The sequence below is a fragment of the Hemiscyllium ocellatum genome, chromosome 29 (genome assembly GCF_020745735.1).
Source record: "Hemiscyllium ocellatum isolate sHemOce1 chromosome 29, sHemOce1.pat.X.cur, whole genome shotgun sequence".
Classification (NCBI taxonomy): Eukaryota; Metazoa; Chordata; class Chondrichthyes; order Orectolobiformes; family Hemiscylliidae; genus Hemiscyllium; species Hemiscyllium ocellatum.
Genome location: NC_083429.1, coordinates 55,850,951 through 55,874,214, shown reverse-complemented (window position 1 = coordinate 55,874,214; position 23,264 = coordinate 55,850,951). Strand labels below are relative to the sequence as shown.

At 45.0% G+C, this 23,264-nt stretch overlaps 2 protein-coding genes across 11 annotated transcripts in view; one reads left to right on the top strand and one right to left on the bottom strand.

The window, feature by feature from the left end:
- Window positions 1–15,490, bottom strand: part of LOC132829686 (uncharacterized) — a 34,057-nt gene extending 18,567 nt beyond the window's left edge. Inside the window, exons 1-8 of one of the 8 annotated variants that reach the window (XM_060847038.1) lie at window positions 15,316–15,489; window positions 13,378–13,464; window positions 12,914–12,978; window positions 10,099–10,239; window positions 5,933–6,004; window positions 5,273–5,369; window positions 770–856; window positions 105–242 (exon numbers count right to left, since the gene is read on the bottom strand). In XM_060847038.1, coding sequence (XP_060703021.1) covers window positions 105–242; window positions 770–856; window positions 5,273–5,369; window positions 5,933–6,004; window positions 10,099–10,239; window positions 12,914–12,960 — 582 coding nt within the window. In that variant the 5' untranslated portion in view covers window positions 12,961–12,978; window positions 13,378–13,464; window positions 15,316–15,489. Of the gene's footprint in view, window positions 1–104; window positions 243–769; window positions 857–5,272; window positions 5,370–5,932; window positions 6,005–10,098; window positions 10,240–12,913; window positions 12,979–13,377; window positions 13,465–15,315 lie in introns of all 8 variants that reach the window. The other 7 variants (XM_060847040.1, XM_060847044.1, XM_060847037.1 and 4 more) reach the window with 7 other exon arrangements.
- A 4-nt stretch (window positions 15,491–15,494) lies between these two features.
- Window positions 15,495–23,264, top strand: part of hmbsb (hydroxymethylbilane synthase, b) — a 31,379-nt gene continuing 23,609 nt past the window's right edge. Inside the window, exons 1-2 of one of the 3 annotated variants that reach the window (XM_060847047.1) lie at window positions 15,495–15,609; window positions 20,597–20,659. In XM_060847047.1, the coding sequence (XP_060703030.1) occupies window positions 15,595–15,609; window positions 20,597–20,659 (78 nt within the window). In that variant the 5' untranslated portion in view covers window positions 15,495–15,594. Of the gene's footprint in view, window positions 15,610–16,946; window positions 17,065–20,596; window positions 20,660–23,264 lie in introns of those variants that run through there. The other 2 variants (XM_060847048.1, XM_060847046.1) reach the window with 2 other exon arrangements.

Here is a 23,264-nt window from a genome sequence, read left to right as displayed (position 1 = left end):
CTAAGCTACTGTGGTGCTGCAATGAATTCCTGCAACACTCTCTGTGTTTGTACCCTTGGGCCTGGATTGTGCAGCATTTGAAACAGTGGAGTTGCATGCAGTACCTTAGTAACATCATGGGACAGCACTTCCATCAAGGTATCAGGCACCAACTCATCTTCAAGCATCTCCAAAATGAACCAATCAACAAAGTTCCAGGCAAACGACTGGCTTTCCTTGAAGAAACTAAATGCTGCATGTTCCTACAAGACGATCAGATGGGATAAAGTCACTCAGCTAAAAAGACACATCAGTGCCGTGTGAGGATCATACGTAGAGACAGTTCTCCCTGCCCTCCCATCGCTAGTCCTGCTCCCCACAAATCTTGCCACTGCCTGACTGCATTGTGGCAGGGAAACTCCACCCCTCCTCCCCAAAATCAATGCCACACAGTGAGGAAGGACTCCTTCCCCTGGGTACTCTACCTCAGCAAACGGATCAGCAGAGAAAACTGGAGCAAGCCTGGCCCAGAATGCCTCTCTGCTGGTCAAGCAAATGCCCCAAAGCATTAAAGAGGAATAAAATACATGTTCCTGAGTTGTACTTTGAACATCCATATGAGTAGTGGATCTGTCCATTTGGGGCTCCATCTATTTGTGTGCATTGGACTGCATCTATTTCTTTATCGCTCCAGCTGTCTCCTGGGGCATAATGTAAGAGTTAGGACCCACTCCTCTGAAGATAAGCAAATTCAGTAATGACCAGGAAGGGAAACCCTTTCCTCTCTTACCCGCTGAAGTCCTGAGCTGTGGCCCCCAGTTCCTGGTGACCCCTTCTTGCTGCTTTCATGTACTTGTTGTCTCATTGAGCAGCGGTTCTGGAAATAAATGCAGAAAATTTCAAATAGTCTTGCTTCCTCTCTCAGGACTTTCAGGTTTAGACAATTAAGCACTGTATGATCCCACGGGCAACAAGTGAATCTGTTTTCTGTCTTGCTTATTGAGAGAGAGCAATGTTGGCTGGGACAGCTAGGACTTTCGTGATCTTCTTCAGGCAATGCCATGAGATCTTTTACATCCAATTCCTTCAATATTTCACTGGAATTTGAATTCACAAACTGATTGCAAGAAATTGTGGCATAGTGGTAATGTTAATAGACTAATAATCCCAGGGAACTATTCCAGGAACAAGAGACCTGGTTCAAATCCTTCTATAGGAACTGGTGAAATTTAAATTCAACTTAAGAACAATCTACAGGAAACCACAGGTCAGTAAACTTAACATTTGTTATAGACTGAGTGAATGGTAGCTAAATTTGCTGGCAACACAAAGATTAGTAGGAAAATAGGTTATAAAGATCCTGTAAAAGGAATTTAAATAGGTCAATTGAGTGGGCAAAAATGCGTTCGATGGAAGATAATTGGGAAAGCTGTGAACTTGTCCACTTTGGCAGAAAGGACAGCAAAGACATGGAGCTAGATGATGAGAGATTTCTTTACAGAACGTGGTGAACCTGCAGAACTCTGTGCTACAGAAGGCTGTGGAGACCTAGTCCCGGGTCGTATTTAAGAAAGAAATAGATAAGACTTCTCAATGCAAAAGACATCAAGGGATTTAGGGAGAAAGCAGGTGTATGGTGTTAAGGTAGAGGAACAATCATGATCAGGGTGAATGGTGGAGCTGGGTTAGTTGGCTGAAAGGCTTACTCTTGCTCTTATTGTTAACGTTTCTAAAAGCCAAATGTTATTTAAATGTCAGAGATTATAGAACTCAGGGGCACAGAGCGATCTGGCGACTTGGCTAATTCATCACAAAATCATGTATAGTGGGTGAGGAGAAAGGCAGCCATTTGTCATTTTGACAATGTTTGCATTTAGATAAAGGAAATCTTGTCTAAAAGTTGGCACATGGTGCCATAGCTGTACAGACCCTAAGTGAGAGGTCATCTGGATACAGTGTACAATTTTGGCCTCCTGGCTTCAGGCAGTCCAGAGAAGTGATGGAACCTCGGATGCAGAAGTTAAATTCTTCGAGTAAAAATGAGATTCCTGATGAAGGGCTTATGCTCGAAACGTCGAATTCTCTATTCCTGAGATGCTGCCTAACCTGCTGTGCTTTGACCAGCAACACATTTGCAGCTGCAGAAGTTAAATAACAAGGAAAGGTTGAACATGTTGGACCTCTACCCACTGGAGTTCCAAAGAATGAGGAATGATCAAATTGAAACATAAAAGACAGGAAGATGATAACAGGGTGTTTCTACGTGGGGACATGAGGGAGAGTCTCGAAGTTGAGGAGAGAATTTAAAAATTAGGAGTCCTTATTTAATACCAAGGTGAGGATTCTTTCTTTTTTCAGAGGGCCATTGTCATGTGAAATTCCACCAGAGAACATTAAATGCACTCAAGGCAGAGTTGGATCGATTCTTGACTGATAAGGGAGTCTGGGTTGATGGGGGCAGGGGGTAAATTAGAGCAGCCATGGCAGACTCAAGGGGCCAAATGGTCTCCACTTGCTCCTAATGTCCTGGTGTGATCCTGAACAGGCCAAATAAAGCCAAGCTACTTTAGAATTTAGTTATATATGACATCTTCACCAATTCTGTACACCGAATTAGCATTACAATCTGTACTCAGCATGGCCTCCACTGAAGCACAGATCGTGCTGTCACTGAATCGGGCTGAAGTAATGAACCTAGTATAATTTCTGGCCACCTTTCACATTTTATGCACAACTCCAAAGATTAGTTTTATTTTCATAAACTTCATGGGCAGCAAATTACAGTCAGGGCTGCTCTTGCACAAATACTTAATGAATCTTTGCTAAATTTCTCTGTGCACTATTTTAATGCAGGTGTTAATCTTTGTGGTAAATAACTGGCACTAAGCAGAGTAAACATAAGAGCCAGATGTCAGCTGTGGCTCAGTCGCAGCATTCTCACCACCCAGAGGTTTCTGGGTCAAGTCTCACTCAAGAACTGCACTATCAGATGTGATGTTTTATATCCTCCTTGTCAGCAGGATATAAAAAAATTGCAATATCGGAAGATGATCTGGAAGTTCTCTCTGCTAAGCTGGGAAAGTATATCCTTTCAACAACCTCAATAAAGCAGAATATTGTTAGCAGGTAATCTATGGTGTCTCCTACATCAAAAAGTGATCATAATTTCAAGACTGAGAGTCAGAGTTAAAAATGCATACAGCACTTTGTTCATGCTGACCAGATATCTTAAATTAATTTAGTTCTATTTGCCAACGTTTGGCCCATATCCCTCTAAATCCTTCCTAGTCATATACCCAGCCAGATGCCTTTTAAATGTTGCAATTGTACCATCCCTCACCACTTCCTCTGGCAACTCATTCCAAACATGTACCACCCTCTGCGTGAAAACATTGCCCCTCAGGTCCCTTTTAAATCTTTCTCCTCTTACCTTAAACCTATGCCCACTGGTTTTGGACTCCCCTACCCTGGGGAGAAGGCTTTGAGTATTGACTGTATGCATGTCCCTCATGATTTTATAAACCTCTATAAGGTCACCCTTCAGCCTCCAGCGCTCCAGGGAAAATAGTCCCAGCCGATTCAGCCTCTCCCCATATCCCAAACATCTTGAACATACTAACTTCAGGAAGATCAACTTAGAAATACTTCTAAATATTTTTGCTGGAATCTGATGTCAGACTGACTTGAAATCCCTTCTGTATTTGGATCTGCATTAACTCAAATACTGTTAGTCACAATGCCACAAGGATCGGTGCTGGGCCCTCTACTTTTTGTCATTTACATAAATGATTTGGATGCGAGCATAAGTGGTACAGTTAGTAAGTTTGCAGATGACACCAAAATTGGAGGTGTAGTGGACAGCAAAGAGGGTTACCTCAGATTACAGCAGGATCTGGACCAGATGAGCCAATGGGCTGAGAAGTGGCAGATGGAGTTTAATTCAGATAAATGTGAAGAAAACCTTAGCAGGACTTATGCACTTAATGGTAAGGTCTTGGGGAGTGTTGCTGAACAAAGAGATCTTGGAGTGCAGGTTCATAGCTCCTTGAAAGTGGAGTCGCAGGTAGATAGGATAGTGAAGAAGGTGTTTGGTATGCTTTCCTTTATTGGTCAGAGTATTGAGTACAGGAGTTGGGAGGTCATGTTGTGGCTGTACAGGACATTGGTTAGGCCACTGTTGGAATATTGTGTGCAATTCTGGTCTCCTTCCTATCGGAAAGATGTTGTGAAACTTGAAAGGGTTCTGAAAAGATTTACAAGGATGTTGCCAGGGTTGGAGGGTTTGAGCTACAGGGAGAGGCTGAACAGGCTGGGGCTGTTTTCCCTGGACTGTCGGAGGCTGAGGGGTGACCTTACAGAGGTTTACAAAATTATGAGGGGCATGGATAGGATAAATAGACAAAGCCTTTTCCCTGGGGTTGGGGAGTCCAGAACTAGAGGGCATAGGTTTAGGGTGAGAGGGGAAAGATATAAAAGAGAGCTAGTGGGCATAGGTTTAGGGTGAGAGGGGAAAGATATAAAAGAGACCTACAGGGCAACTTTTTCACACAGAGGGTGGTACGTGTATGGAATGAACTGCCAGAGGATGTGGTGGAGGCTGGTACAATTGCAACATTTAAGAGGCATTTGGATGGGTATGTGAATAGGAAGGGTTTGGAGGGATATGGGCCGGGTGCTGGCAGGTGGGACTAGATTGGGTTGGGATATCTGGTCAGCACGGACGGGTGGGACCGAAGGGTCTGTTTCCATGCTGCACATCTCTATGACACTATGACTCTAAGACCCAATTACAAGCTACCACAGTACACTCTCCATATTTCAAAGGCAGCTCGTTATGTTAAAACTAAACAAAGGTTAGGTTGATACCCCTTTAAAGTGCAGAAGTCAATGCCCCAACAGTGCAAATAACAGCAGAAGCAATAACAAGAGCAGATTAGCACACAGAGGTTTTCCAACTTGAGTTCACTGACAGTAAAGCATTTTACCAGATTCTCAGGTTATACAGAAATAAGCTTTTTCTTTCATTCTTAAGCTTTTTGACAAGATCTCAAAAAAAAGGGATCTGCATCTGAAATGCTGTAAACCGAAAGATTGCAATCTGGGTTCTGGGAAATGGGATTAAAATTGATGGCAAGTATATTTAGCTAGCACAGATATGATGGGCTGAAAGGGCCTGGTAAAGAAAAAGGAGAGCACTGGAATTAAAAAGCTCCTCTGAGAAAATAAAAAGCAACAGAATGTTTTCAGAAAACAGACAGAAATAAATGTCAAAATTGCTCTGGTGGCTTCATACCTCCAGTGGGAGATCAGAGGAGAGAATCATGGCAGCATCCGGAACACTGGAACGTTGATGTTTACCAAGTGGCTGCTTCCTCAGAACTTCTTTTCTGCTTGAAGGATAGATCCATGGTCAACAAACCGTTAATACTGTACATCGTCATAAAACAGCCTGGCATTAGAATAATAATGCATTGCTATCAACTGTGACAAAAATTCTAACATTCCTTCCTGACCAAATGCCAACAAAAACTGATTAACTAATCATTTATTTCACTGCTGCTTGTGGGATTGCAAAATGCTGTCACATTCCATCCAAAGTAATAGCTGTGATGTTATTCATTTGATGTCACATACTTTAGCCATTCTGAACATTACACAGGTCAGAGACAGTCCATGCTGGTGTTGCTAGATTCAGGTAAGGTCAATAGTAGAGGAGAGAGTAAGGTTTTATCCAGAGAGACACTGGGTAATTTAGGAACGTACTTCTACAGAAACAGTGTAGTAGCAGCCATGACACCTAGGGCTTAAAATATTCCCCTCTGTGACTGAGGTCAAACATTTTAAGAAGGTGCTATCGGTAAGAAATCTTATTTTATGCAAAATCTTCTCATAGTTTGCTACTATTTTAATAGCATTTTCTTATTAATTTAAACCAAGTGCTCATTCCACTTACTTGCCATTGGTCTTTCCAGTGAACAGTCGGGGAGCCTCTAGCTGGGGAACCCGTCTGACGTTGGTGTGGAGCCTGTAATCAAGAGCCTGAGTCAGCAAATTAGTGCAGACGAGGAAATGATCACCCAACTAATTCCAAGAAAGCACCTGTATACAACATCCCACAACACAGAGGGAGGAAGTTAGGGTCAGGGGAGGAACTGGACAGGAGCAGAGAGGAGTGGGACTGAGCAGAAAGCCACCAATTACGAGACTGTTCCAGAGTACCATGAGGATGCCTGGCAGCAGTTCTGGATCTCATTTCTTCTACATTCATGGACATATCGAGCTTTCTTCAGGTCTCTTTAAAGGGAATCTTATTGAGCTCTTCGAGATGGTGACCAAACAGGTGGATGAGGTAGATTGATGTGGTCTATATGGATAAACATATGGCCAAGAATGGAAGAATGTAGGGCTTCAGATTGGTTCCACTGCTCGGTGCAATGTTGAGGGCTGTACTGCGCTGTATTGTTATATGTTCTATCAGAGATGCTGCACTTGCAGATTCCTAATGCGTTGTCACTGGATGAAACACTTCATAATTTTGACGCGTATTCCTTTGATTATACAAAATGAAGTACTGTTCAAAACAGTAAAATGATTGGATAGTGGAGGTGGGCTTTTCTTTGAATGAGAGAATTCACCCAAAACATTCAATAACTGAGATAATGTAGTCTGTTCCTCAATGGCTGACATTTAAAGAAATACTACAAGGTCTACACAAATACACATTCATCTGAAGGACGGCACAGTGACTCATTGGTCAGCTCGGCTACCTCACAGCGCCAGGGACCAGGGTTCGATTCTGGCCTTACGCGACTCACTGTGTGGAGTTTGCACGTTCTCCCCAGTGTCTGTGTGGGTTTCCTTCCACAGTCCAAAAGGTGTGCACGTTAGAGTGGATTGGCCATGCTAAACTTCCCATAGTGTTAGGTGCATGAGTCAAAAGGAAATGAGTCTGGGTGGGCAAATCTTTGGAGGGTCGGTGTGGACTGGTTGGGCCAAAGGGCCTGTTTCCATGCTGTAGGGGATCTAATCTAGATCTTAGATCTAATCTAACGGGAAAGGAGAATCAACCACTGTTAATGAAAAAAGTTCAGGATTGCATGTGAACAACGGAAGTGGTTTTACAGTGACAAGCCTGATGCACTGACAGCCAAGTGGGGCTGAGAGAAAGGTTCCGAAAGGGAGAAGAGAATGTGAATGCAGGTTGTAACGGAACTTAAATGTCTATCAATATATGACAGGAATAAGATAACAAGGATAAACATGAACATGTTACAGGAGGTGATAGGAGACTTTATAGTGAAGAGCAGGCAAATGGCAGAGAAAATAAGCATCTGACTTTGCTGGAAATCTGAAACAAAAAATTAAATTGCTGGAGAACCTCAGCACGTCTGACAGTATCTGTGAAGAGAGAAACAGAGTTAATGTTTTGGGTCACAAAAGAAGACAGAAGATCTCCAAGAAACATAAAAGGTGATCAAGCAACTTAGAACATAACACACTGGAGCAGAATTAGGCCATTCGGGCCAGAGTCTGCCCCACCAGTCTATCATGGCTGTTATGTTTCTCAACTTCATCCTCCTGCCTTCTCCATGTAACCCTTGATCCTCTTGCTAATCAAGAAACTATCTATCTCTGTCTTAAGTACACTCAATAACTTGGCCTCCACAGCGCTCTGCAAAAATGAGTTCGATAGATTTACCTCCGTCTGACTGAAGAAATTCCTCCTTATTTCAGTTCTAAAGAGTCATCCCCCTTCACTCTGAGGCTGTGCCCTCAGGTCCTAGTCTCTCCTACTGGTGGAAACATCTTCTCCAAGTTGACTCTATCAGACCTCTCAGTATTCTGTAAATTTCAATCAGATTCCCCCTCATCCTTTTAATCTCCATTGAGTACACACCCAGAGTCCTCAACTTCTCCTCATATGACAAGTCCTTCATCCCTGAGATCATTCTTATAAACCTCTCCTGGACCCCTCCAACTCCAGCAGATCCTCCCCTAATAACAAGGCCCAAAACTGCTCTCAGTACTCCAAAGCGGGCTGATCAGAACCTGTTATAGCCTCAGCAATTCATCCCTGCTCTCATATTCTAGCTCCCTCAAAATGAATGCTAATACTGTATTTGCCTTCCTAACTGCCAACTGAACCTGCATGTTAACTTTAACTGAATCTTGAACTCGGACTCCTAAGGCCCTTTGAGCTTCAGGTTTCTGAAGCCTTTCCTTGTTTAGAATATAGTCTGCGTCTCTATTCTTCTTACCAATGTGCAAATCCTCACTGTGCCATGTTGTACTGCCCACTCTCCCAGCCTGTCCAAGTCCTCCTGCAGCCTCCCTGCCTTCTCAACTCTATCTCTCCCTCCAGTTATCTTTGTGTAACTTAAACTTAGCAATAATACCTTCAGTTCCTTCGTCCAAAATAATTATGGATAACATGGATAGTTGTGATCCCAGCACTGGACCCTGCAGAGCTCTACTAGTCACCACGTACCATCCCATTAGTTCCACTTTCTGCCTTCTGCCAGTTGACCAATCCTCGATCAGTTACTTGTGGAAGTGAAGGGCAAAATCTAAGGAGGTAGCACTTGAAAAGTTATCAGGATGGAGGGTTGATCAATTTCCTGGACAAGATAAGTTTTATCCCAGCGTGTTGAAGGAGACAATAACAGACAGTGCGTGCACTGGTGGGCTCTATGATTTCATGACTCTGTAACCTGCAAACTGGAAGGTGGGGGATGTAATCCTGCTATTTAAGGAGAGAGGAAGAATGAGAACGGAGATGAACAGACTACTGCTACTAAGGACAAGTATGAGCTTGACACCAGCAGCTGGGACAATGTTAGAATCTATTATAAAAGGAAATGATAACTGAATGGCAACGTTATGCAGAGTCAACCTGGATTTGTAAAAGATCAATCCTGTTGGGAATTCCTGAGGGATCTGGGTGTCTTTGTCCATGAGTCACTAAAGGTTGCATCAAGTTGGAGTGAGAAATTGTAAAGTACTGGTAGACTGGGCTTCATTTCCAGAGGCCTCACCTGGATTATTGGGGACAGTTCTGGATTCCTTGCACAAGGAAATATATAACTGTTATAGATGGAGTGCAACAGAGGTTCATCAGATGAAACCTTAGGATGGCAGGATTGTCTTAAGGAGAGAATTAGGAGTCTGGGACTTTTAAAAGAATGAGAAGCGACCTCATTTAAAATCTCAAAATTGTTAGAAAGCAGGATAGAATGTATATATGTATGACGCTCTCTGTGGTTACTGTCAAGAACCAGGGGACAGAGTCTCAGGACGAAGGATGGAACATTTAAGAAGAAATAGAATCTCAGAATCCCTAAACCATCAAGTCCATTTCAACCATCCAAACCCAATCCCCTACCCTTTCCCTGTAACCCTGCATTTCCACCTAGCCTGCAGATGCCCGGACTACAGGCAATTTAGCAAGGCCAATCCACCAAATCTTTGGACTGTGGGAGGAAACCGGAGCAACTGGAGAAAACCCACGTAGACACGGGAAGAATGATTAAGATTCCTTACTGTGTGGAAACAGGTCCTTTGGCCCAACAAGTCCATACCAACTCTCTGATGAGTAACCCGCCCAGACCCATTATCCTCTGACTAATCCACCTAACACTACGGACAATTTAGCATGGCCAATTCACCTGACCTACTCATCTTTGGACTGTGGGAGGAAACCGGAGCACCTGGAGGAAATTCATGCAGACACGGGGAGAATGTGCAAACTCCACACAGTCAGTTGCCTTAGGATGGAATTGAAGCCAGGTCCCTGTTGCTGTGAGGCAGCAGTGCTAACCACTGAGCCATCATGCAATTTCTTCACTTAAAAGGCAGTAAATCTCAGGAATTCTCTGCAAAAGGACTGTGCAGCTCAATGAATCAGAAGACTCAAGACAAAATGATAGGTTCTGGAATCTAATGACATTAATGAACATGGAGATAGTGAGATAAATATCTTCACGGAGATGATCAGGGATGATCTAGAATAGCTGGGCAGGTCTGAAGGGCTGAATGGCCTCCGAAAAAGCTGCTAAGTGTCGAAACATTAACTCTGTTTTCTCTCCATAGATTTCCTGGAAGTATTTGAAAAGAGCTTACCCGGGCAGGTTTGATGGGGAGTGCAGCACCCATCTGTCACACTGACTGGTTAAACAGACACGAAGTGGAGGTTCACGAGGCACAAAGTTATCCCATTCTGCCCGCGGAATCAGACCGAGCTGCTGTCGAACACGATTCAAACTGCCGATAAATAGACAATCTGTTCAGAGCCTGGTCCAGGATTACAGCCTGAGGAGTCTAAACTCACTGATAGCATAGTCCGCAAGTCGGGTCATGGACTGGAATCCCAAACTAAAGCACTTGTGCACAAAATGTAGGCTACCATTGCCAATGGAGTCACAATGCTGTGTTGCACCATAAGATGGATATAAAATGTAGGTCCTATCTGCTCGCTCAAGTGGACATAAAGATTTCAAGGTGCTGTTTAAATAGCAGGGAGTTCTCTCTAATGGCATAGCTGACATTTCTCCATCAACCAACACCAAGATAGATATTACCTGGTTATTATTAAGTTCATGTTGAAGTGACATTGCTACCCACAAACTGGCTTCTGTGTATCCTATGTTACAGCAGTCATCTCTTCAAAAAGTATTTGATTGGCTGCAAAATAAGTTGTCACATCCTGAGGTTGTGAAAGGTGCTAAGAAAATGTAAATGTTTTCTCAAAAAGAAGTAACCAAGTTGCCACAAACAGCTTCAATAAATAATTATGAGGGAAAATGCAACCAGAAGGAAAAGTCAATTTTAAGATCTAAAGGAACAGAATATTTTGAAGGTCTGAGGATGTTCCAGATCTGATATTTCTTCCCAACATTGCTGAGAGATTCACAAAATAATTGCAAACTGCAAGAGTTCACTGACGGTCTTAGCATTCAAATATCAGAAAGGCCTGTAGAATTGGTCATTGCAGTCCTCTCTCCTTGTGACCTAAAGCAAAGAGTGGCAGGCAAAGAGAGGAGCTTTCTCAGGCCCTGATCAGGCACAGTGAGGCACTGACTTTTCCCTTTCTATTAGCAGTTGTTGGGTCTGTGTTGGTTCAAGGTTACATTGCAAGAAGCAAAAAGCAGTAATTTTATAATGCTTAATTTCTGCAGGAAACTAAATGTGGCAGTCACTTAAATGTCAAGATAGCAAGTGAGCAAAAAGAAGCACTTTGAAAAGAAAGGACTGGTGAAAAGATTATTCAAATAAAAGCAAAGTAATTTGGATACTGAAACTCCAAAATTAAAAAAAAATGCTGGAGAAACTCAGCAAGCCCGACAGCATCTGTAATGAGAGAGAGGCAGATAACGTTGAGTTCAGTATGATCCTTCTTCTTTAGAACCAGACTCAAAACATGAATTCCGTGTCTTTTTCTACAGATGGCGCTGGATTTATGTTTTCCTTTTTTAGTTCAAGTGAAAGAGAAAACCGGCAGTGTCCCACAGACCTCATCAGACTAAAAATTACAACTAACCACTAAAAGCACATAAAAACTCCCAAGTCATTAAAAAGAACTGGATCTGTAATGGAGGCATCGAACCAAATAAACAAATATTTAACTTTTTCAACTAATACTGTGAATGGATTACTTGTACAATGGAAGTTCCTTCATTTTATAAGTTGTTTATACAGAAATGAGGGATTTAAATTATGGAATACAGTGTTGCCCTACTCATATTCCTGCCATGGTCCAAGATAGTCAGGCTATCTACAAGATTGCTGGTATACAGGACAAAATTCCAGCTTCACAGTAAGCTGCACTTAGCCCGCAGAAATGAGAAAGAGGAGGAGGATAGAATGGAGTGTGTGCCTCTGTCACCCAACGGGAGTTGGGGAACTGGAATATGGTTGAGAAAGCTCACAACACAAACCCCCTCCAGACATATACTGATTACTGAGATGAGGGGGGGGGGGTGCTGGAAAAGCATAGTAGGCCAGGCAGCATCTGAGGACCAGAAGTGTCCATGTCTCGGGCATAAGCCCTCTGACTCTCCGGCATCTGCAGTCCACACTTCCTCCTCTATGCTGATTACAGTCAGACGAAGCAATGTGCCATGAACCATTACTGCCATTGATGTTAGTGAATTATTTTCCATTCTACACACTGCACTCTTTTGTGATGTCAAAACAAAGTGCTGAAAATACTTAGATCTGACAGCTGACAGATTGGACTCCCCTTCCCTGGGGAAAGACCTTGGCTATTCACCCTATCAATGCCCCACATGATTTTATAAAACTCTATAAGGTCACCCCTCAGCCTCCGCTGCTCCAGGGAAAATAGCCCCAGCCTATTTAGCCTCTTCCTATAGCTCAAACCCTCCAACCCTGGCAACATCCTCGTAATCCTTTTCCGCACCTTTTTAAGTCTAACAACGTCTTTCCAATGACACAGACCAGAATTGATGGCAGTATTTCAGAAGCTGCTTAACCAATGACCTGTACAGCAGCAAAATGACATCCCAACTCCTATACCCAATGCACTGACCAACAAAGGAAAGCACATCAAACATCTTCTTCCCCACCCTGTCTACCTGTGACTCCACTCCCAAGGAACTATGACCCTGAAGCCCAAGGTCTCTGTCCAGCAACACTCTCCAGGACTTTACCATTAAGTGTATAAGACCTATTTGCCTTACTAAAATGCAACACAGCTAAAATAAATGCCATCTGCCATTCATTGGTTAACTGGATCATTTGCTCAAGGTCTCATTGTACTGTGAAATAATCTTGTTTGGGGAAGTTGTATTCAACTCAATGGTAACTCAGTTATTCTCTCCACAGCTTCTGCCAGACCTGCTGAGTTTCTCCATAGCTTCTTGATTTTATTTCAGACATGTACAATATCTTTGTTTTATTTAAACACTTATTTTACCTTTCCTGTAGATCAGTCCAGTTTTTCTCAGTTTTAAAAGATGCCATGAATCACAGTTACAAACCCTAGTGGAAACAAATACCAGATTAACTAATTAACTAAAAAATAATTCACAACACAGCATAATCCTTTTAAATACTGATTCACACGTAATGGATGTCCCTGACAATGACAGCATTTATGGCACACCTTAGTTGTTGTGAGAAAGTAAGTGAACCTCCTTCTTTTAAAGTTTGTTCTCACATGCAGCCAGCTTTAACAATACATTGTCACACTCTCACATTGTATTGATGGCGGAACAAGACATGTCAGATAACCTAATCAATTTATTCAATATTTCCCATGGCACCACCTCAGTTTGGGTCCAGTCTAAAACATCAAACAGGATTACATTGTCACCCTGACACCAGCTGCTCTCCAGTGCATCTCTCCACCCCAGACTCCTCGACATCACCATCATTTACCTGTGACCATCATGGACAGTGGATCCACTTCCACACATGGTGATGAAGCCCAGCTCCAAATCACTCAGTTCTTGCAGTGTCTCTGCACTGGGAGAAAATGAAGACTGGTGAGCAGAGTCCTGAGTGTGGTGCTGGAAAAGCCCAGCAGGTCAGGTAGCATCCGAGGAGCAGGAGAATCAATGTTTTGGGCATAAGCCCTTCACGGGCCCTTTTCCTGATGAAGGTCTTATGCCTGAAACGTCGACTCTCCTGCTCCTCAGATGCTGCTTGATCTGCTGTGCTTTTCCAGCACCACACTCTCAACCCCAGTGTCTCTGCACTGTCTAACATGAGCTGCCAGCTCTCCCTGCCACAAGCTGTCAGCCTGTGAACCCACCCCTGCCCAATGTTTGCTGCAGGCTGTCTCAGTCCGGACATCCTACAGAGCCCTGACCCAATGTTCTGGGGTGGCTGAGTGGTCAGCAATGCAGCCTCCCAGCAGCAGGGACACGGGCTCGGTCCCACCTGGTGAACATAGAACATAGAACATAGAAAGATACAGCGCAGTACAGGCCCTTCGGCCCTCGATGTTGCGCCGACCGAATCCTACCTAACCTACACTAGCCCAATAACTTCCAAATGCCTATCCAATGCCCGCTTAAATGACCATAAAGAAGGAGAGTTCACCACTGCTACTGGCAGGGCATTCCATGAACTCACAACCCGCTGTGTAAAGAATCTACCCCTAACATCTGTCCTATACCTACCACCCTTTAATTTAAAGCTGTGTCCCCTAGTAATACCTGACTCCATTAGCGGTAAAAGGTTCTCAGTGTCGACCCTATCTAAACCCCTAATCATCTTATACACCTCTATCAAATCTCCCCTAAACCTTCTCTTCTCCAATGAGAACAGCCCCAAGTGCCTCAGCCTTTCCTCATAAGATTTTCCTACCATTCCAGGCAACATCCTGGTAAACCTCCTCTGCACTCGTTCCAACGCCTCCACATCCTTCCTATAGTATGGCGACCAAAACTGCACACAATACTCCAGATGAGGCCGCACCAGTCTTATACAGTTGCAACATGACCTCAGGACTCCGGAACTCAATTCCTCTACCAATAAAGCCCAGTGCACCATATGCCTTCCTCACAGCACTATTTATCTGGGTGGCAACTTTCAGAGATCTGTGTACATGGACACCAAGATCCCTCTGCTCATCCACACTACCAAGTAGCCTACCATTTGCCCAGTAATCCATCTTCTTGTTACTCCTACCAAAGTGAATGACTTCACACTTAGCTACATTGAATTCCATTTGCCACATTTCCGCCCAGCTCTGCAACTTATCTATATCCCGCTGTAACCTGCCACATCCTTCCTCACTATCCACAACTCCACCGACTTTTGTGTCATCCGCAAACTTGCTTACCCAGCTTTCAAGCCCTTCCTCTAGATCATTTATAAAGATAACAAAAAGCAATGGTCCCAAAACAGATCCTTGTGGTACACCGCTAGTAACAGCACTCCAAGATGAACATAGTCCATCAACTACTACCCTCTGTCTCCTTCCAGCCAGCCAATTCCTAATCCAAACCTCTAATGTATCCTCAATGCCATACCTCCGTAGTTTTAGCATTAGCCTACCATGGGGAACCTTATCGAATGCCTTACTAAAATCCATATACACAACATCTACTGCTTTACCCTCGTCCCCTGAAGGAAGGGGCTATGCTCCATAGCCCGGTGTGATGGACATTACCCCCCCCCCCCCCCCCGTGTCCCACAGCCCAGGGAGGGGCGGGTCTGCCGGGCTCCGCCATGGCTGAGGGACCGCGGTGGGTAGGTGTCCACTCAATGGGCCGAAGGACCTGTTCCCCCTCCCCCTCAGCAGGGCCCCTCAGTCCGAGCACCGCCGGCCCGGCCTCTATCACCCGGGGCCTGGGCCCGGGCCCTCACCTGGATCAGGTTCCCATTCTCCGGGTTAAAGCCTCGGGCCTCCCCCTGAATGAGTTAATGATGTGACCGGGACTGGGACTGAGAACGGCCCCGGCCCGGGCCCCGCCCCTCCGGCCGCGATGGCCGGCTCACTGACCGGAAGGGGCGGGGCCTGGGCACTGTTCCGGCCATGCCCCGCCCCCCCGGGAGCACGCATGCGTAGATCCGGCTGGACGATGGCGGCGCTCAGGAGCGGGCGCTAACGGAGAAGGTGTCAGTGGCCGGTGTCCCGCCGGCGCCATGTCCGCTACCCGGGTGAGTGAGTGATAGTGGGAGGGGGGGTGAGTCTCCCCACTCCCCCCCTACCCCCGCCCCCCCACTCCCCCCCTACCCCCCCGCCCCCCCAGAAAGCTGGCTCCATTCACCCGTTCACGGAAGCACCTTTCCCCCCCACCCCTCTCACTTCTCCCTCCCCCCCACCCCCCCCACTTCTCCCTCCCCCCCCACCCCCCCCACTTCTCCCTCCCCCCCCACCCCCCCCACTTCTCCCTCCCCCCCAACCCCCCCCACTTCTCCCTCCCCCCCAACCCCCCCACTTCTCCCTCCCCCCCCAACCCCCCCACTTCTCCCTCCCCCCCCAACCCCCCCACTTCTCCCTCCCCCCCCAACCCCCCCACTTCTCCCTCCCCCCCCAACCCCCCCACTTCTCCCTCCCCCCCAACCCCCCCACTTCTCCCTCCCCCCCAACCCCCCCACTCTCTCCCCCCCCCCCCACCCCCCCCACTTCTCCCTCCCCCCCCACCCCCCCCACTTCTCCCTCCCCCCCCACCCCCCCCCTCCCCCCCCACCCCCCCCACTTCTCCCTCCCCCCCACCCCCCCACTTCTCCCCCCCCCCCACCCCCCCCACTTCTCCCTCCCCCCCCACCCCCCCACTTCTCCCTCCCCCCCACTTCTCCCTCCCCCCCACCCCCCCCCACTTCTCCCTCCCCCCCACCCCCCCCCCCACTTCTCCCTCCCCCCCCACTTCTCCCTCCCCCCCCACTTCTCCCTCCCCCCCCACTTCTCCCTCCCCCCCCACTTCTCCCTCCCCCCCCACTTCTCCCTCCCCCCCAACACCACATCTCTCTTCCCCCCCACAAATCTCCCTTCCCCAATGTTGCTCCCCCCCACATTGCCCTTGCCCCCATTCATGTTCCCCCCCCATTTCGCTCCCCCTCACATGCTTTGCTTCCACCCATATTTCTCTCTCATCCCTCCATGTTTCTCTTCCCCCTTCATGTTTCCCTCCCATCCCCCCCCTTCAATCCCCCCCCCCTTCAATCCCCCCCCCTTCAATCCCCCCCCCCCCTTCAATCCCCCCCCCCCCTTCAATCCCCCCCCCCCTTCATCCCCTGCAGTGTTACATTCACTGGTCAATGCCCCCCTGTTTAGAGACTGCTCTAAGTAGTAGACCAGAGGGTCATTGTTCAACTCACTTTGTTTGTGTTGAGCTACTGAATGGTAGGTATATCCCCTGCTTCCCCACCCACTCCATTAGCTGCAACTTATTTGTCACTTTCTATCAGGTTCATTGCCATCTGCATTATTATCTTTTGAACCACATTGAAGCCAGGGATCGGAGGGCTGGGCAGGTGGGGAGGGGAGGAGGATTGTCGTTGGGATAGGCATGAAATAAAGGCACACACTTTGACCAAAATTCTGAGCGTGCAGTTGGAGATCTCAGGAACTTTAAGGAAACAGAACGCTGCAAAATGTTGGTGAATTATTGGGTGAGTTTTGCAGCAGGAATGAAATATTGTGCAATTACCATTTGAGGATTGGGGTAACGTTTTGGAGGAAGTTTGAAGAGTATGAGCAGTATGCTGTACGTTATGCAGCTCTTTGTCTCATTCTGCTTCATGTATTTAGCATTAAAAGAATGTCAATAATTGTTATAAAGTCATTCAATGTTCTAAAGCCAAGATGAAAATGCTGGTGATAATTTTGAGTTTGTTTTAAAGAAAGCTTTCTTTTTTCTAACAAGTGCTGCATTTATGGAAGATTTACCAAGAGTTTGCCATCAAAAACCTAAGCTAATCTCATAGATGTTGCACATTTTGGATGAATGGAAATATTAGTTGAAAGGGAGGATTCTATCTGATGGTGAGGGTAAAGGGTGCAAATATTTAGTCAAGATGTAGATACCAACGCTGTCATTTTATAAGTACAATGGTATTTTGAGTTTTATAAATGGGAATATAAAGATCCAGATTGAAAAGAGTGAAATTATAGTGTACACTAATGTTTAGACCAGTGAGAGAAAGAACAAATTGCATTCATGTCATTGTACTGTGCCCAGCTTAAGTACTGAGTTTATAGAAAGCTTGTGAAAGTCCCACATTGTCTATCGATTGATGGGATGACACTTTGAATGAAAAACTGCAGTGGTGTTGGGTTAATGTGGTTATTTCTACTGCGGCAAAGAAGCCTAGATATAAGATTACATTTCAAAAAGGTTTTGATATTTTATTGGACTGGGGAATTGGCAGTCAGATTGAAACAGTTTAAACATTGTGAGGCGATAGATTGGGAGAATTACATCATGCAGAGAGTAGCCAGCATGCAGTATTTAGCCACATGGACTGGCTAAGACAAGCCCCTTTAAGAAGGTGTGGAAAATACAAGGCTCAGGACCAGGAGAGCTGGGCATTTGGGTTATGCTTTTCATGATGAGTAGAATGGCCACTTCCTGTGATGTAAACACTGTAATCTTTCAGATAAAACTGATAGATTACTTTTGAATTGTTTGTTTTATGGTTAAATGTAGCAGTCAATCTATACATATTAAAATTCCACAAACTGAAATTGGGAAGTACCTGCAATTGATTTGATCTGGGTGTTAGCTAAAGGATAAAAATTGGACAGACTGAGAGCACAATTTCCCCCATTCTCCATAAAGACATCCAATCGTTTCCCTGCTTCAGAGCTAAGAGACACGTTGTTTAACATATGATCTGAAAGTTGGTGCCTGTAATCATGCGGCATTCCCTTAGCAGTTGATTAAAGTGTGTCACAGGTTGAATGTTGTGGGTAGTACAGTGGCTCAGTGGTTAGCACTGCTGCCTCACAGTACCCAGGACCTGGGTTCAATTCCACCCTTGGACAACTATCTGTGTGGAGTTTGCACATTCTCTTGGTGTCTGTGTGGGTTTCCTCTGGGTGCTCCTCCCTCAGTCCAAAGGTTAGGTAAATTGGCCATGGGAAATGCAAGGTTACAGGGATAGGATAAGGGTTGGATCTGGGTGAAATGGTCATTGAACAGTCAGTATGGACTTGATGGCCGCCTTCCAAACTGTAGACATTGTATGTTTCTATGTTCCAGTGCTGAAGAGCCGAGAATGCTAACCATTTTAAACTGGCACTCAGCAAATCTAGGGAAAAGTTTGAAAAGGTTGGAATTTTCTGCCCTTGTTGTAGGCTTGGTCTTGAGTTTGTTGAATTGAATTGAATTTATTGTCATATGTACTGAGGCACAGTGAAAAGCTTTGTCTTGTGAGCAGTACAGGCAGATCACCATAGTTAAATAAATAATAGCTAAACAGCGGCAAAAACACAGGTACAGGCGAATGTTAAGAGTCCATTCTGTATTCTAACAACAGTGCAATAGCAACTGTTTTGAAACCAGCTGGAGCGTGTGTTCAGGGCTGCTGTATCTTCTCCCCGATGGTAGAAGTTGTAGAAAAACATAGCCAGGGTGGGGTGGATCTTTGAGAATGCTGGCGGCCTTTCCTTGACAGTGGGCCTGGTAGATGGATTCTGTAGATGGGAGGTTGGCCTTTGTGATTGTCCGGGCCGAGTTCACCACTCTCTGTAACTGTCTCTGATCTTGAATGGTACAGTTGTCATACCAGGTCATGATACATCCAGACAAAATGCTCTCAATGGCGCACCTAGAAAAGTTGGCAAGGGTATCTGCCATCCTGCCACATCTTCTCAGCTGCCTGAGGAAGAAGGGACGTTGTTGGGGCTTTGTAACCAGTGTGTCCACATGGAGAGTCTAAGAAAGCTTGTTTTGGATGGATTGTCTACGGATCAAAATTGGGATCTGTAGACTTCTATAAAAACTTTTTTAAAAATCAAGGAATAAGGGATAGTGCCAATGTCAGTAAAGAAAAGCTGAACATGGGAGATGTTAGTTTTAGCTAGACTCAGATCGGTAATAAGGTCATACTATGTTCCAGCATGATAGCAGGTCACTGCAATGAGGTTTGAGTCTGTATGTTAATTATAATTATCCAGTCTGTCTTGTTTTACAGTTAGCATGGGTGGAATCCTGTCCCCAGGAACCTTTGCATTAAATCTGGGATTTAATCCCAATATTGAACAGAAGAATTACTAGATTAATTAATTTGTTTTCTTTCCTGGGATATGGGCATTTCTGGCATTGCCCATCGGTAATTGCTGTTGAACTGAGTGGCTTGTTCAGCCATTTCAAAGGATAGTTCAGAGTCACCCACGTTGTTGTAGGTCTGGAGTCACCTGTAGCCCAGATCAGGAAATGATAGTAGATTCCTTTCCTTAAAAAGGCATTAAACCAAATTGATTTTAAATGGCAATTCAAGTTAACTTCATGATCATTGTCAGCGTGACTAATTGTTCCATTCCAGATTTGTGCTTTTTTAAATTTAGTTTGAATTCAAATTGAGCCTGTGGATTACTTAGTAGGAGCAAATTACTGCAGATGCTGGAATCTGTACTGAAAACAAAAAAATGCTGGAGATCACAGTAGATCAGAAAGTGTCCATGGAGCGAAAGCAAGTAACATTTCGTGTCTCGATGACTCTTCAGCTCTGATAAAGAGTCATCTAGACTTGAAACTTCTGGATGACTTGTCCTGTGACATTACTGTTACTCTATTGAATACCCCGAAATGATGCAGAGAAGTAGACAGATCAATAAGGTGAATATTTAAGATGCTGGTCAATGTGGAGCAGCACTATTTTCAGGCTTATCATTAATTGAAATGTACAACTTCTGCCTCACACCCATTTACATCCCATGACTAAATACTCAGTTAAGGGTGACTGTATTTTGTATGGCCTGACATTGTGTTTAGTGGAATCACCTTCCCAGTAAATCTAAAATTCAGAAATGGGCTTGAGATGCAAAACCAGTTTGTTGCCAGCTTTTGCTTTTTAAACAGCTTGCTGATAGCATTAGGTCTTCACAGTGAAGTGTTGGCATCACAGCTGCACATGTTCAGAAGTTGGGTTGTTTTGGTCATCAATGAGTTTGTCATTTCTTTCGTACTGTCTCATCTAGAACTCTGCTGCTCACAATGAGAACTCTTCTAGAATCATCCGAGTTGGAACAAGAAAGAGCCAGGTAAGTTATAAACTTGTATCTGAAAAATTTTCCAGCCAGTTGAAGATCAGCTATGCTGAATTTTATCCACTGCAGGTTTTCTTTGTTAAAAACCATTTTCAGAGTTCCTTTGGTTTGCTTTTCCCCCAAAGGTTAAGGTTTTATTTCAATACTGAATAGGTTTTTGTGGGCTCACATTTTCAATGTGCAGCACAATAGCTTAAATGTGTGGATTGACACTTGAATCAGCAGGGACAGTGTGTGTGAGGGTACTGGGTTACTCCTTTATCCTTGTCACTTATCCAGATCAGCAGAACTCTGTCAGTTTGTAGCTGAGTCACTGTGGTGAGAATTGTGGGAGGGGGTGTAACATGATAAAACCCAGAGTGGGGCAGGTGGACCATCCAGATAAGTGTCTTTGTTCTGGGAATTCTCCCATCAATGACTCCTGAAATGCTACTTTAGAAGTTTCAGCAGGAATTTCTACACATGCATAACAGCTGTTTCACTTTTCTTGATCTGACATCAGACTCCTGCTGCAGTGTGAGGCACAGAGTAGACCCAGAGTATCCTGGCGCCAGAGATCTGCCACCCCATCTCTCACTGCCACTCCTGTTTCACAGAACACCCTCAGCTCATCACCGTGTACTGGAAACCACTGCAAATATTAAACTCAGTAATCACAATAGTTACCCAGGATTGAGCATTAGTTATTAACACCCAGGATGCATAGACTTGCTGAGATATTTGTATCATCAATAGTCGCACTTTATGTGCCAGAAGACTGGAGGTTGGTTAATGTGGTTCCATTATTTAAGAAAGGCGGTAGGGAAAAGCCAGGGAACTACAGACCGGTGAGCCTGACATCAGAAGTGGGCAAGTTGTTGGAGGGAATCCTGAGGGACAGGATTTACATACATTTGGAAAGGCAGGAACTGATTAAGGATGGTCAACATGGCTTTGTGCAAGGGAATTCATGTCTCATGAACTTGATTTAATTTTTTGAAGAAGTAACAAAGAGGATCGATGAGAGCAGAGTGGTGGACGTGATCTATATGGACTTCAGTAAGGTGTTTGACAAGGTTCCTCATGGGAAGGTTAGATCTCATGGAATCCAGGGAGAACTAGCCATTTAGATACAGAACTGGCTTGAAGGTAGAAGACAGAGGGTGGTGGAGGGTTGATTTTCAGACTGGAGGCCTATGACCAGTGGTGTGCCCCAAGGATTGGTGCTGGGTCCACTACTTTTCGTCATTTATGTAAAATGATTTGGATGTGAACATAGGAGGTCTAGTTAGTAAGTTTGCCGATGACACCAAAATTGGAGGTGTAGTGGACAGCGAAGAAGGTTACTTTGGTTTACAATGGGATCTCAATCAGATGAGCCATTGGGCTGAGGAGTGGCAGATGGAGTTTAATTTAGATAAATGTGAAGTGCTGCATTTTGGAAAGGCAAATCAGGGGAGGACTTATACACTCAATGGTAAGGCCCGAGGGTGTGTTACTGAACAAAGAGACCTTGGAGTGCAGGTTCATAGCTCCTTGAAAGTGGAGTTGCAAGAAGATAGGATAGTGAAGAAGGCGTTTGATATCCTTTCCTTTATTGAACGAAGTATTGAGTACAGGAGTTGGGAGGCCATGTTGTGGCTGTACAGGACATTGGTTAGGCCACTTTTGGAATAAAGTGTGCAATTCTGGTCACCTTCCTATCGGAAAGATGTTGTGAAACGTGAAAGGGTTCAGAAAAGATTTACAAGGATGTTGCCAGGGTTGGAGAATTTGAGCTATAGGGAGAGGTTGAATAGGCTGGGGCTGTTTTCCCTGGAGCGTCAGAGGCTGAGGGGTGACCTTCCAAAGGATTATAAAATCATGAGGGTCACGGATAGGATAAGTCGGGTAAATAAGGTCTTTTCCCTGGGGTGAGGGAGTCCAAAGCTAGGGAGCATAGGTTTAGGGTGAGAGGGGAAAGATATAAAAGCGACCTAAGGGGCAATGTTTTCACACAGAGGGTGGTGGTACGTGTATGGAATGAGCTACCAGAGGAAGTGGTGGAGGCTGGTACAATTGCAACATTTAAAAGGCATGTGGATGGGTGTATGACTAGGAAGGGTTTGGAGGGATATGGGCCGGGTGCTGGCAGGTGGGACTAGATTGGGTTGGGATATCTGGTCGGCATGGACGGGTTGGACTGAAGGGTCTGTTTCCATGCTGTACATCTCTGACTATATAACAGGTTTAGTTTAGCATCATCATGGTGACAGCTTCACCTAATTTACAGCTTTTGTCCCTTTGATAATACCCCAAAAAAACTGGAAAATGTTACTTCATATTTCCCCTATTCAATCTCAACGCAAAAGAGTATAATCTAGCGTTATGTTTAACGGTACTCTGAATTAGACAATGGTCCTTGCAGCAGCAAATGCAGCTCCTTTTTAAGTCTAGCTTGGAGCTTATGTTCATTCAGTCTCGGGAGGTTGATGTCCCTGACACCCACAATCTGTCATTGCTTCCCCAAGAAAATGGTGGTGCTTTCAAGTTGCCAGTTTTTGTTGTCTCAGAGCAAAAACTGCCCCATGTGCAGAAATGGGTGTGCCTGTTGGGTTTCTCACCTCAGGCAGATGGTGTG